General features: G+C 38.9%; 1 protein-coding gene across 1 annotated transcript; it reads left to right on the forward strand.

The window, feature by feature from the left end:
* The first annotated feature begins 1,962 nt into the window (after positions 1-1,962).
* On the forward strand, positions 1,963-3,538 carry LOC121631316 (G-protein coupled receptor 151). Its single transcript, XM_041972146.1, has one exon. It carries the CDS (start codon positions 2,123-2,125, stop codon positions 3,254-3,256), a length of 1,134 nt encoding a protein of 377 aa, XP_041828080.1. The 5' UTR covers positions 1,963-2,122; the 3' UTR covers positions 3,257-3,538.
* Positions 3,539-14,291: the final 10,753 nt, after the last annotated feature.

Consider the following 14,291-nt stretch of genomic DNA (forward strand, 5'->3'; position numbering starts at 1 on the left):
TTCACGTGTATGTGTCTGTCCTTCAACAATGACTTGTGGAAGCTAAATCATGAATCACTTATTTATGAATTAGCTTATGCTTCAGATGAGGTATGATAATCATTTTTAGTAAAAAGCTTTGGATAATAGATAGGAACTTCTCCTGCCTATTTGGAAATATATCAGGTAAAATCATTGCTGATCGAATGAAAGACTCTGTGACGTATTACTTTCTAGTGCGTCATTGATCTCGCAGAAAATTATTTAATGCTAAAAGCTCCATTATTCATTACATCATACATACTTGTTAAACAATTCAAGTTATAAATTATTAGTGAATGAAATTTTGGGTTTGGAACCAGATTTCTTAAAACAGGCGCATGTAGTGGCTCAACTTAGTCTGACTGATAGATTATTTTTCAGACTAGTAAGTGTCCATGTTTAGGAGATTTAATTCAAATTTATAGCACAACCTAAACCATAAAACATACTTTGTGCAAACACCTTGGTAAGCTGTTGGAGTTTTTTTCCTTTTTGTGACAAACATTTTCTGCAATAAGTTGAAATGCCTCTCATCTTTAAAAGCTTTGTTTTATTTTACATAATTTTTCGTTTTTAAAATAACTGGATCCTTACTAAGTCTTCTAAGTGTTGCTGCTAAAAATTACTATTGAACCAGGGAGTGTACTTAGTTTTTCCACACGTTGCTTCTGCATTTTGGTTTTGTTTTGATGAAAAAAATTATAAAAGTGACAGTAAATATATCATATGTTGTTGTTCATCTAAAGTTGTATTTGTGATGTGTGTGAAGCCTGACACAGTAACAATTAAACCATTAAGTGTCACATGTGGGTGTGGAGGCAGGGCCCAAATGCAGGACCAGACAGGTAGCAGGTAGATGGAGGAATTGAGGGTTTATTGCTAAATACCAAATGTGTCAATAATCCAAATGAAGAGCCAGACTAAGGGAAAAACTAGGACTCCGAAGCTGAGGAAACAATAATGACAATTTGGCAGAGAGCAAAAGAAACCAAGGGATATACAAACATATATGTGTGTGTGTGTGTGTGTGTGTGTGTGTGTGTGTGTGTGTGTGTGTGTGTGTGTGTGTGTGTGTGTGTGTGTGTGTGTGTGTGTGTGTGTGTGGCAGGTGGAAACAAATCAGCAAATGAAACCCAGTGTGTAGAACAGGAAATCAAGAAGTAAGTAGAATGTACTACACAAGAAGGATGAAATGTACAAAATAAAACAGGAAGCCAGATAACAAAGACTCATAGATAAACAAGAACAGAAACTAAGGAACAGACTGGAACAGGAATAAAGAACAACAGAAGCAAAGCCCATTAACTTTGATATTTAAAGCCAAAATGACCAACCACCTAAAGTTACTGGTCACAGTGAACCAAGTATGAGTCTTTAAAACTGCAAAGCAGATTTTTCTATGCTGCAGTATCTGACTTGAAAATTAAAATCCATAATAAAATTTTGGGTTAGTTTTATTTAGTCATTAAAAATGACTCAAACGGTAAAACTGGGTCCCATGTAGACCAAAGTTTAGCACTACATTTCTGTCCGGTTTTCTTATTCCGATCAATAAATTCCAGATACATTGGGCCACAAACAGGGTCTACATATTGGCACAGAAGAAATAAAAGTGTAGTTAAAGAACATGTTACAACTCGGCTGCATGATTTTAATGTTAAGTTCAGGTTTTTATGTAAAAAATCCTTTTCTTTTTAAATCTGTCCCAAAAAAATCAGAGGACTTGTTAGTTCTAGTTAGTGTCAACACATTTCAGACACTTTACACCAGCTGAGCTCCCTCTGAGATGAGCGTAAATCGCATCATGCTGATCTCACATTTGTGCAGGCTGTAGCTGGAGCTACACTGAAAAGTGACGTGAGTGCTTGACGATGCTAAATGGCAGCACTTGAAATAGCCTATACCTGGCAGCCTGCTCACCCACTTGCTGATGCGCTCGCGATCCAGTTAGCGTTTCAGCACTGAGGCACGCTGGACAGCTCCTCCGCTCCCTGTTTTTATCTCCGGGATTTCAATCCGCTGGAGAAAAGTGACTTTAAATTTACTGAGTGCTTTTATTTCAACGTTAAGGAGCCCTAAGATTAACATTGCGGAGGGGGAGATGGATATCGATCGACCAGCAAATATGTCCTTTTTTGATTTTGTCGGAGGAGTCCAACTTCTCCAGTGGGAGGACACCAGGACGGCCATGCCTGTCATTCTGATCGGGATTTGCCTGTCCGGCGCAGTTGGAAATTTGCTCGTTTTGCTGATTTTCATCCGCGACTTCAGAAGTGGAAAGGGCTCTGAAGTGAAAGCGCTCCTCGCCTCCCTGGCCTCCACGGACTTGGTGATTCTGTTGCTGTGCGCCCCCGTGCGCGCCGTCACCTACTACAAGCAGACTTGGACCCTCGGGAGTTTTGTGTGCCGCACCACAGACTGGTTCCAGCACTCGTGCGTGGTCGCAAAAACTTTAATCCTCGCGGTGACCACCAGAGCCAAACACACTTTGGTTCCACGCGCCGCTGCGGGGCCCCTTTACAGCCCGACGTGGATTCATGGAGCCCTGGCGTTCATTTGGATTGTGTCCATGATGTTTCCGATCCCTCAGATGCTTTTCGCCTCTTTGGTTCCGCATGGAAGCGACAAAATTTGCGTTTCCGCAATGCCAGTGTGCGCATCTGACTTCATGAGCTTGTTCTACAAGATTTATCCAGCTGTCACGTATGTTGCGCCGGTCATCTTCACACTTGCTTACTACACTAAGACGCTGTACACTGCGGTGAACCACGCGCCCAGTCCGCATAATCAGAGCAAAGTTATTTTAGTTTTGCTGTGTTTAAGCGGCGCCCTCGGACTCATGCTTCTACCGGAGTGGGGCACGTTCACCTGGATCAGGCTCGGCTACAACAAACCTCCAGTTGGATTGATGATGTTTGCGCAAGCCCTCCTTTACGCGTGCAGTTCTCTATCACCGGTTATCCTAATGACCATGTACGACGATGTGCGCCAAGGACTGATTGCCATCTGGTTCATCGCGACCTGCAGGAGCAAGAAGCGCGTGCCGTGCAAGAAGTGTCCGAAAACGGAAGGGAACGGAGCGGAGGTCGGAGCCAACGCCGTAGCCAACGCCGTCTCGCAGGGGACGGAGAAGACGTTTCCCGACGTGGAGCACTTTTGGACGGGGCGCAGGAATACCCACGTGGAAGACGAACACGATCCGGTTCCGTGGGAAAGAGAAGAGAAAATGTTGTAACGGGTCAAGCTGTCAAAAGTGTAGCCAGGAAAGTTCAGTTTGTCGGCTGGTTTCTAGTTTGTTGATCTACAGTGCAGACCCTTTGTTGAAAGGCTGTTTTCTGTCGTGCGCTTGATTAGATGTAAAATAAACTTGTACACTATTATGTTTTGATGTTTCTAATATTTTGCTCTTGCCTGCAAATCTTTCTTTATATCAGACTGAATTTGTACAAAGAAGACGACACTGTAAATATTCAGGACATTAAAGTTGTGATTCTGTTTGTGTAATGAATAAAACCATTAAAATACTCTCATATAACCAAAACCGTTGTTGATTTTTTTAAGGCTAGAAAACACCATCTTAATCATGGATTAAATCAAATTAATCAAATCTCTCCATTTCATCGTGAACGACGTGAGATTACATGAACTGTACACAGATCATTTCTGCAACTAATCCAGTCCTCTATTTTAGGTCACTAATATTTCATCGAAAGCAAAATGTTTAAGCTCTTCCAACAAGTGTGTAAGCTGGTCAATATCCGAATTATTTTCTTCACTGAGCAGCATGTAGCATCATTCATCTGTTCAGTGCATCATAGATTAGTCTCACTAATTTATGTCATGAAGATGAAGTGAAAACCATACGAAAGCAATACGTCTCTGTATTGTACTGATATATTTTTTTCTTTTTTTAGTCAATCTGATGTAATATCAGAAAACACAACCTAAAGTGTATCTTAGAATTTTCTTATTTATTTTATTGGATTTACATTTTTAAACAGCAACTGACATATTTTATGTTTTGTTTTTTGTTTTTTTTTATGTATAATTCTTTGTACAGTTTTTTCAGTTAAGAAACATCTCATTTTAACTATTTGTTTTGTTGTTGTTTTTTTCACTCTTGAAGTTGGAGTTAAAAAGTGTCTCACAGTAGTAGCAAACATTAAGTTAGTAGCCAATATCTCAGTTTAGTTAACATGTTTCTGGGATTCATTTACTTCCTAAATTTAATTTAGGTTGTTCATATGGTTCCAAAACACATCAGAAGTCATCTCAAGATCCTATTCATTGAAATTTAACAAGTTTAATTTCAGTTCACTTTCAAGCAGTTTAGTTAAATCCAATTAGAATTCAATGTAACACCATCCAGTATAGTATGGTGATATTTATAATATGGCTGGTTGTCTTAAAAGGAAGATTTTTCTGTATTTGGCCACTATTATCTTCTAACACTATTATGTTCCCTTCAATGTTCGTAATCGTAGTGGCAAAATATCAAACAAGCAAACAAAAAACAAAACAAACACCAAATGAACATGGGTCATCCAGCTTGCAGAAGATTTTTTGATGGACCAGATATCTATCACAATGGTCTTGTTGAGATTTTTAGTGTTTTCTCAATTTATTGGGATGGTGTGTGATGTGTAATACGCTTTTGATATCTGCTGTTTTCTTTTAGGCACTTTGATAGAAAGTCAGGCTATGCTACCAGTTTACCCTGGATGTGCTTCAAACTTCTTAGAAGATTCTGGGATGTAGATATGACAGGGAGAAGAGACTGTCATGTGCCTCACTGGATCAGATTTGAAGAAGCCTCTGTCTGAAGACACATTATTTAAGAAGTATGCTGTGTAGCGGATGTGCGGTGTTATTCATCATGTTTTCCAATTCTTTCCACAATCAGCTCTTGGAGCTGAAGTACAGAGCCAGCATTTTTGATTAGTTTGTTTAGTTTCTTTGAGTCATTTGCTCTGATACTGCCCCAGCAGAATGGTGCTAATATTGAATAAGGGGAAGCCTGGTTTGCATGCTTTGTAGCTAATTTACATAAATAAGTGGTTGTCTCCATGCCACACCTTGCAGTGATAGGAGGTCATCTCAAAGCAATCGGCCCTCGGTGCTCTAGCTTATAGCCTACCTCCAGGCTCTAAGTAATTAAAAAACAAAAAAACTCCCTGTCACTGCTTTCCATGTGTAAAGCGATGTACATTGTGTGCTTACAAGGCTTATTCTCAATGAAAAAGAACAGTAGCATCATGTTAGCTTAAATGAAAAGAAATGAAGCTCGTATTGTGGAATAGCGCATGGATAACTCATTGTTCCATAGGAAAGTATTTTTTGATAAAACGGGATTTATTTGTATTATTTCAGTGACACAGGGAGGAAACTGTCTTTTCTTTGTTTATTTGGATTTCAGAGTGCACAGATCTCAAAGTGAAATCAAAGTGCAGCAGAATCAAGACAGATATCTTTTTTTTTTTTTTGCAGGTGGAGATGAGAGATGATGTCCAAATTGAAAAAGTTAAGACGTTTTCATGGGAAAAAAATCCTCCCACTGAGACTGTGAAACCAGAACATTAGAGGTAATCATAGGTAATAGGTAATTGATGCCAAAGAAAACTTATTGAAGAATTAAAGCAAATCAAAGCAAAGCAGCATGAGGTTACATTTACTGAATAAAAAGGAAAGAATTTAAAGGTAGATTTGACTTGACGTACTTTGTATCAGCACATTTCCTAAGAAAAAGTCATAACTGTAATGTGTTTTTGCCAATTTGATATCTGAACAGTCAACTATATTAACAGTTTCTCAATAATCATTATAATAAATTTCCATGCAAAGCTCCTGCAGTCGCAGCTTTTTCTGCTACTATTCCACTATTACTTCATCCCATCTAGTCGATACGGCTCATTTTATAATTGTTATTGCACAACCCAATTCTCTTTGCAGCTTAACTCCCTGTTTTTGTCACATCTGTCTCAAAGTTTGAACATTTCTATAACACTAAAACAACACATACCTGTAGGTCTATGCTGCTTTATGGCTCAGACGATCTTTTGTTGGATATTTTTACATTTAGCAAGTAAACAATGAACACATTTCCCTGTTGAGTTGGGTTTTTTTTTTTTTAAAGTGACTGGTTGAAGGAAAGTCTGTTACGCAATGCAGAATCCTCCTGTGAGGAAAACTCTAAAAATAGAGTGAATAACAAAATAGAAAATGAAATTTAAAAAAAAGAACAAGTGACCCCAGGACAGACATTTGGAGACATGCTCTATTTACAATGAATTAATTATGTGCAGTACAATCGTGCTGAAGAGCTTTGGAGGCTTTTTTATTTATTTATTTTTGTTCCACTCTTGAACCTGTAACCTTTCTTTTCACCCAGGCAGACTAAAATGTCAAATCTGCGGGGGTGTCAGAGCTACAGGCGGCTGCTTTACTGGTAAACACACTGACGGCTAAAAGGACACTTCTTTTCACAACCACTGAAAGGCTAGATTGTCGACGCAGGTCATGCAGGTCGATGGTGGTGGTGATGGTGTTGACCATCTGGCTTCATCCAGCTCTCACAGAGCTGCTGCCAGCCACAGTCTTCTTGTGATATCTCAAGAGTAGAATGTTTGACAAGCTCTATGTGAGTAGAGTTGAGACAGATCCAATCCAATCCAGATCTACATCAGGTTCCAATGTTGATTTAATTCAGTGAATCGGATGTCAGACTGAATTTCCGGTTCCATCTAAGGGTGTTTTTTGACCCAGCTGGTTTCAGTGCTGGTTTGGAGCCAGAGCCTGCCGAAGCACCTGTTCTTTGACTTTCCACTGCTCAAGCACCAGCTCATGGCTTTTAAAAACTGGTTCTAAGCTGGCACCAACTTTTTTCTAGGCCAGATCTAAGAACCGCTTCACGTGGGTTGCGTCAGCGGTTGGGGGCTGGGTTATCTGGCTAACAGAAATGCAATGAAACACTGAACTGCCATCTTCAAACTAGAGAAGCCATGGATTGTTAGAACAAACAAAGTTGGTCAAAATAGGAGACCAAGTGTTTCCTGGCATTGGGATCGTCCTCTGAAATTCAGCATAACCTGGAGGGGGCTAATCGGACAAAGGGGGCTTTTGGACATCTACAGAAGGAGATGCAGCACCAAGCTACGAAAGAACCATCGATCAGCTAGTAAATGACTTAAAAATGCTGAAAAAAGGTTTCGGGTACTGTAAAATCGAGCTGGAATGTGGCAGCAACAGGTGACCCCCCCCCCCTCTCAAAAAAACAACACGTATTATGAATGACTAAATTCTGTTCTCAGAGATCGCCCGGCAAACCAATAAACCGGAGCTGTGAACCCTGCCACAGCTACGTCCATCCTCCTGCACCCAGTGAACAAGTCCACGGTGGAAACCAGGAATGCCACTGAATCTGTTAAGTATACGGGCTTTCTAGATAGATATGTTATTGATCAAGTGTGAATCATTTTAAACTGATCTCTTCTGTTAGCCATGCTAACAGTTGCTAACAACAACCAAACAAACCTATCACATGACTTGTGTTGTCCTGTAAATAAAGAAACTTTCCCTAATGTTTTAAGGACAGCTCTTATGTTATATACTCTGGGGTAAACACAAATAAACGTGCATCATGACAATGTCAAAATGTTGTAAATGTGTAAAAATGTAAAAGTGTTGACTCAGTGTAACATTGTTTTGCACCTCTCGGCCACCGTACTGGGGGGACAGACTGTAATTACAGTGAAGGTGGAAATTCTTGGCAAGTCAACATTACTTTTACCACAACCTTGTCTGGTAAAACTCTGCCTCCTGGTGGTGATCATTTTCCAAGACCCAGTTTACAAAATCTACCTTTAATGTCTATGTTACTACTTCAGGTCTCATTTGTTCATGATTACTTTGTACTCAAGAGGCCAAACTTAAGATCAAGGTCTTGAGGGTGTAGATGCTGTCTGCATGGTCTGTTCTTGGTACCTTTTAAGATCCCTTATTGATCAGAAGTTAAGAATTTAATTATAAGAGTCAACTAGAATAAATACTTCCATGCTTTTCAGAAAACTAGTAAATAATAGTATAGTATTTAAATTGTATTTTTTTTTTACTCTGTATCTTGTTGCAACAACTCATCACCTTCTGTTCAAAATGCTTTCATTTAGTTCCTGTCTCTTCAAGGGTCTCCCTTCCAAAATTCACAGTCTCTCTGATTGGTCAGAATATTGGTCAAAAATGGCAGAACGGAGGCAACTTTTCATCTCTGTTAATTTGGTCTTCGTTTATTTTTATACAGGCATCTTCCCCGTGCCACCAATAGAGCTCTGACCAGGTAGGATGTGGATGTCCTACAGTGTCTGATTTAAAAAGATCCAATGAAGCATTTGAGTTGAGTTTGAGTTTTTTCACAGATGTCATCAGCTTTCATCAGGTTAATATCTAGGGAGTCTGAAGCCTAGATAAATGCGTCAGACTCCTTATTGTATTGTTTTGTGATCATGACAAGTGAGAGAACAGGAGCTTTACTGACACATGTGGTATTCAGTGGCTCATTACCCAAACCCATATCTGTTTCCTTGCTGATTTTCCCTTCCTCTCATTGTAATATATGATTTTTTTTTCACAAAAAGTACCAGTTAACCTTACCAAAGATAAGATGTTCCAAGAGGTGCAATATACACACTGATGGTCTAAAAAAACAATAACAATTCTGCACATATTCTAAATGTAATAGTGTTGCATTAAAATAAAGGTGCATATAGTAAACTGTATTTTTCCTTGTCTGTTGTTTTCTATAGGAAAATGTTTTGGTGTGTAAATGTGTGTTTTATTGTTTGTTTTTTGTTTTTGTTTTGTTTTTTTGTTTTTGTTTTTTTTTTTACCATAATCTATTATCAAATCCTATATTTATTTAAGTCTAACACCAACCAGCCATAATTGACAGTAAAGTGTAAAATATAACTTTCATGTAATGTAAACATGTTACCCTTTGCAAAAGAAAAAGTTGGCATGTAGTGTTTTTTGGAGCCTAATACTCATCCAGATTGGAGTGAGGCTGTGCTGTATAGGAATAAAGTCCATTGTCCAATTTTTACTTTATATGCCTGTTTTAGAATATGGAGTAATACACTTAATATGTGGATTATGATTTAACCATCTCCGCTTAAGACTGATCTGACAAACATTTAGCATCATCGGAACTCTGTCAGTTCATACTATGTTGGCATGAAACAAAGAGAGTGAAGCTTTTATTTATTAGAATATTTGATTTTATTAATTAAATATTCAGGTATACCACACTACTGTTACGCATCATCTAGCAATAATGGCAATAATCATTACATGTTTTATAACTTGATTTTTCTTGAGAAACTGATGCAAAATGGCATCACTGGGGTGCCCCTATGCAGATGATACTCCGTTGTATCCATCATTACCACCAGATGAGCTCTTGGTTTTAGCAAAAATCTCAGCTCATTTCTCTGACATATCCACATGATTGAAGAAACACCTTAACACTTTAGTGGTCCATTTATGTTCTGAGCAAAAGATGGATACGGAGCACTTCATCTGACTTCTATGTTATTTATGTGTGTAATTTGGTCAGTTTTGGTGGGCCTTGTGGACCCGTACCCTGACAGAGCAAACAAAGTAGTACCACCAGAAACCACGGGGGCAGTGTTGAGTAGTACAACCAACAAAAGGAACAAAGAAGAAGAAGCCATCATGATGTATTTAATGGGCGTACAGCCCACTGCTGTTCACTGTACTACATCCTTTTAAGTCTCTTCCTGAGAATGCAAATTATCATGATTTCTTCCATTGTACAAAGTTTACTGCAGTCTGAAACTGACGTGGTAACGTGAAGGTGAACTCTGAATTCTGTTCTGGTGCATGTATACAACTATGACAACGTAAGGGACGCATGAAAGTATGAAGGCAGTGATATTTGAAATGGACGTACCTATTTTTGTACATAAAGGGAGCATAAATAAGCCTTAAGACCGACCGGAGCGCCAGCACTCCTGACACTGAGCATGACTTTAAGACTGATGATTTTAAAAGGTTTAACTCTCTAAGACCTCTGACAATCAGTCAGTCCAGAACAGAAAAAGTCCAGAAGAATAAAATTATATAAAACAAAATTAAATAAAAATCCTCCCATTCAACTTTCTCCCAAACAAAGGTCTGGCCATGTCTGTTTTTTTAATTATGTAGCTTTGCACTGTTCAGTATAAGAAAAATCCAGCTGTACTGGACTCAGGATGTCACCAGATTTCCATGCAAGCCATGGTTATCTCTTACCTTAACTACTGCAATCCTCTTCTAGCAGGTCTCATAGCATGCACAATAAAACTCCGGCTCCATGCTGCAGAACATTTAGCTAGCCAAAAAGGACATGTCAATAAACGCCACTGACAAACCACAGCTGCCAGAAACAAATCCAAGTTTTGCTGTCTTAATGATTGCAGGGTCTTCACCCAGCCAGCTAAACAAATATATATGAGTTTACAACTTCTCAACCACTGTGTTCCCACAGAAATGCCATCTATTTTCGTTTTGCAGTTCCACAATTGTATAGAAGGTATCAAATGCTATCAGAAAAAGATGTAATTGTCTTGTCCTAACTTCCATAATCTCTTGAAAACTCATATTGCCAGCAAATTCCTCCTCTCAACACTTCTAGCATTCAATTTTCATCTCCTTATTTCTCTGGACAAATCTTTCATTTCTTTCTTTCTTACATAATGAGGCACTTTTTCTTGCCCAAACCTAAAGGATCCGACTATGTTTCTCTCTTCTTTACATTCTTCTGGTTTTGGCTTTTCATTAATGTAACTATCCAGTCATTCCCTTCCTCATTGGTCTATTACTGCTAAGCCAAAACACTCTCAAGATCTCTGCTTTAGGGGGTGGACTTTTGTGAATATAGAGCAATGCTACTCAGCTCCAGGTCATCTAGGTTACAGTTCTCAGTCTGTTTGACTTTTGTTTTCATGCATCCATGGGCACTGCCCTTAGAAATCAATAACAACCAGGTTCTAGAGGCTACAAAGTGTTACCACCCACACAGCACTGAGCCACTATCAAAGTCTGATTGTGTTCACACATGTAAATATGTAATACCATGCCAGGGTGCTGAAATTTTTAAGCTAAAGCCTCTGAAAAGAACACAATCCAGTTCTTTTTATTGAGATGCACTTGGTGTTGTACACTCAACCGTGATGCATTGGTGATGCTGCCTCAGGGTCCTGCTGCTGCTTTGTTGGGCTCTCTATCGTCCTTCCTGCAAAGGAGGATTTGCCCAATAAGATGTGAAAGGTTTGAGTCAAAAAGGACTTTCTAGTAGATTTTTATGCTATAAGCTACATGAAAAGCAGTAGCAGGGGAGGATGGGCTGAATGACTTCAAAGAGGGCTGTGTCAGAATGAGTTTAGTGGGTTATTTAACCTATTTTTAAATGTTTTTAAGTTATTAATGGGCATTATAAGAATGGTTATTGTTCATAGCTAATAACCCACTTGTGTTATTGTTTCTTAATCGAATTTTTATTTAATTTTTTAAAGGTCACACCTTCATACAAACACACATCTGTCTCTCCTCTCCACAGCCGATTACACACAGCTGTGTTTCAACCTACATCCAGTTGTTTTTCCTCTTGTCTTTTTGTTTCTCCTGGGAAATTAAATCTGTTGGCTGTGACCTGTTTTTCCATTCACACTTCACTTGTTCAAAACGAACAATTTAAAACAGTGATGGACTCTGAGGCTGAGCAGACAAAAAGCGCCACCTTCTTTCAGAGAAAAACTAGACAAAGAAATGCACTGGAGAAGACGTCAGAGACGAGATAAATGTTTCCAGTCTGAACTGGTTGGCAGGACAGCCTTGTTTACTATAAGAACTATGAGCAACAACAAAACAAAATGCATCTGACGTTACGTACTGACATGTTTTCCAAACTTTAGGGCCCAAAGTCATCGACAAAAAAAACATGGGATTTTCATATAAGCAATATATGTGTGAGGCATTCAATGAGACACCCAAAACATAATCTGATTCAAACCAAATCAGATTTTATTTATTAAGCACTTTTCATGCACAAAGTGCTTCACATAATAAAAGTAAGTTACGCATATTAAAACCTAAATTTAAAAAGCCTTCATACACCAGAGTAAATAATAGTAATTTCAAAACACCTCATTGTGGTCTCTTTCACACACACAATCACACAGGCCACCCTACTAATGCTATTATTAAATTTGCTAGCGACACATCCATGGTTTGGCTCAAACTCTCAGGTAACTCATTTTAAACTTCCAGAAGAACCTAACAGACACTGCTCTCCAATCCATCAGTCCACCTTTCTACAGACCTCACTTGGGCAGAAAACAGCTGCTGCTGCATGCCCTGTTAGTGCTCAGGAAAAACAACCTGGAAGAGAAGCTTCTGCTACTACATCTCTTCAGTAGAAAGCTTTGGTTTCTGCCCTGTGTGTGGGTGTGGTACACTGGCTGCTCAGCAGCAGACAGGAAAGCTTTGCAGAGGATTATAAACACTGCCCAAACACATCATCGGCTGCCCTCTGCCCTCCCTGGATGCTATCTCCAAGTCCTGCTGTCTCAGCTGGGCTGAAAACATCAAAGACGTCCCTCACCCAGCACACAACCTATCTGACATCCTGAAGATGTTACAGGTCGATTAGATCAGATACTACCTGACTCACAGTTTCAGACTCACATTCACCGTCTACTTAACGCTATGTGCAACAACAGTTATTTGTTTTGTTGCAGCTACTAATCTGTATATTGTTCTCACATTTTCTGTTTAATATTACTAATGTGATGCAATAATACTGAGTACTGAAAATCCCAGGGGTCTGTGATTTTCATGGCTCTGTGTAGTATCATAGCAATTCAATTAACTTTCATTTGTAAGCTTCAGTTCCGATCAAAGTCTTCTCAAGGCACTTCACAATCAGTTAAAGCCAATTTATTGTTATCTAATTAAAACAAGTCTCTATTAATTCAATTTATAATAACTGTGTTAATACATGTCAATTCATAGAAAATTATTACCTTACAAAGGAAACCATCAGATTGCATTGAATTTTCTCCCCTGGCATTGGAAAGAAAAAAGACTTCCTTTTAACAGGAAGATAAAACCTCCAGCAGAACCTGGTTCTGGGAGGACGGTCATCTGCCTCGATCGGTTGGCGGCAGAGAGGACAGGAAAGAGGGCTCAACATCATTACAACTTTCAGCCAGGGAGACCTGCTGAGAGACAAGAAACATTCAAGTTAATGATGTCAGTAATGTCATATAAAATAAAAAGCAAAGAGGCAGAAAAGGAAAGTGCTCAGTGCATCGTGGGACTCCCCCCTTGCAGTCAAAGGCTACAGCACCATAAGTAAGTGATGGCTAACCACCCCTAGTGATAAGATTTTATCAAAAAGGAAAGTTTTAAGCCTAGTCTCAAAGGTAGAGAGGGTGTCAACCTCCTGAACCCAAAGGGGGACCTGATAGCTAAAGGCTCTGTTTCCCATTCGACTCTTAGAGACTCTGGGAACCACAAGAAAACATGCAGACAGAGTGAATTGCTCTGCTGGGAAAATATGGAATCATGAGATCTTTAATATACAATATCCAATACCCAAATTTCCCTGAGGACTCTCCAAAGGGATTAATAAAGTATTTCTATTCTATTGGTTTTGGAGAGCTTTATTTGTAAGGAGAAGAATTTTAAATTCTATTTTGGATTTAACAGGAAGCCAAAACTCCCTGTTTAGAAGCTAAAACAGGAGAAATATAAGTTATCTCTCCTATTAGTTCCCATCAGAACCCTGCAGCATTCCTAAAACTTCTTATGAACTTGAGTTTGAGTGTTTACAGCCCTTAATGATGCCACTAATTAATTCTGGACCATTTTTATTTAAGTTGTGCCGTCACTCCATGCTACTTCTAGTTTTTCTCGTGCTCCTTTTCTTCTATTTGCATTATTTTCCACTTCTGTCACCACTGCTGTCCTCTCTTCCTTGTTAACCACCACTAACCATTAACCATTAACCTGCAGCTGACATGATCATAAATTTTCAATCTTCTTGTGGACTTTGCTCATTCACCCTGAACTTTGAAGGTATTGTATCCTCATGAGGATCATGATTAATGTTGTCCCTTGTTAGCAACTGGTAATCATGGTTTCTTTATTTAATTGGTTAGTTAGCCATAGATTGAGGTATTTTTCTGTACTCTATCACATAGTGAAATGTTGAGTCT

Source organism: Melanotaenia boesemani, chromosome 20 (assembly GCF_017639745.1).
Source record: "Melanotaenia boesemani isolate fMelBoe1 chromosome 20, fMelBoe1.pri, whole genome shotgun sequence".
Lineage (NCBI taxonomy): Eukaryota > Metazoa > Chordata > Actinopteri > Atheriniformes > Melanotaeniidae > Melanotaenia > Melanotaenia boesemani.

Coding starts and splice junctions, on each gene's coding strand:
- LOC121631316 (XM_041972146.1), top strand. CDS start 2,123: ATGGATATCGATCGACCAGCAAATATGTCCTTTTTTGATTTTGTCGGA.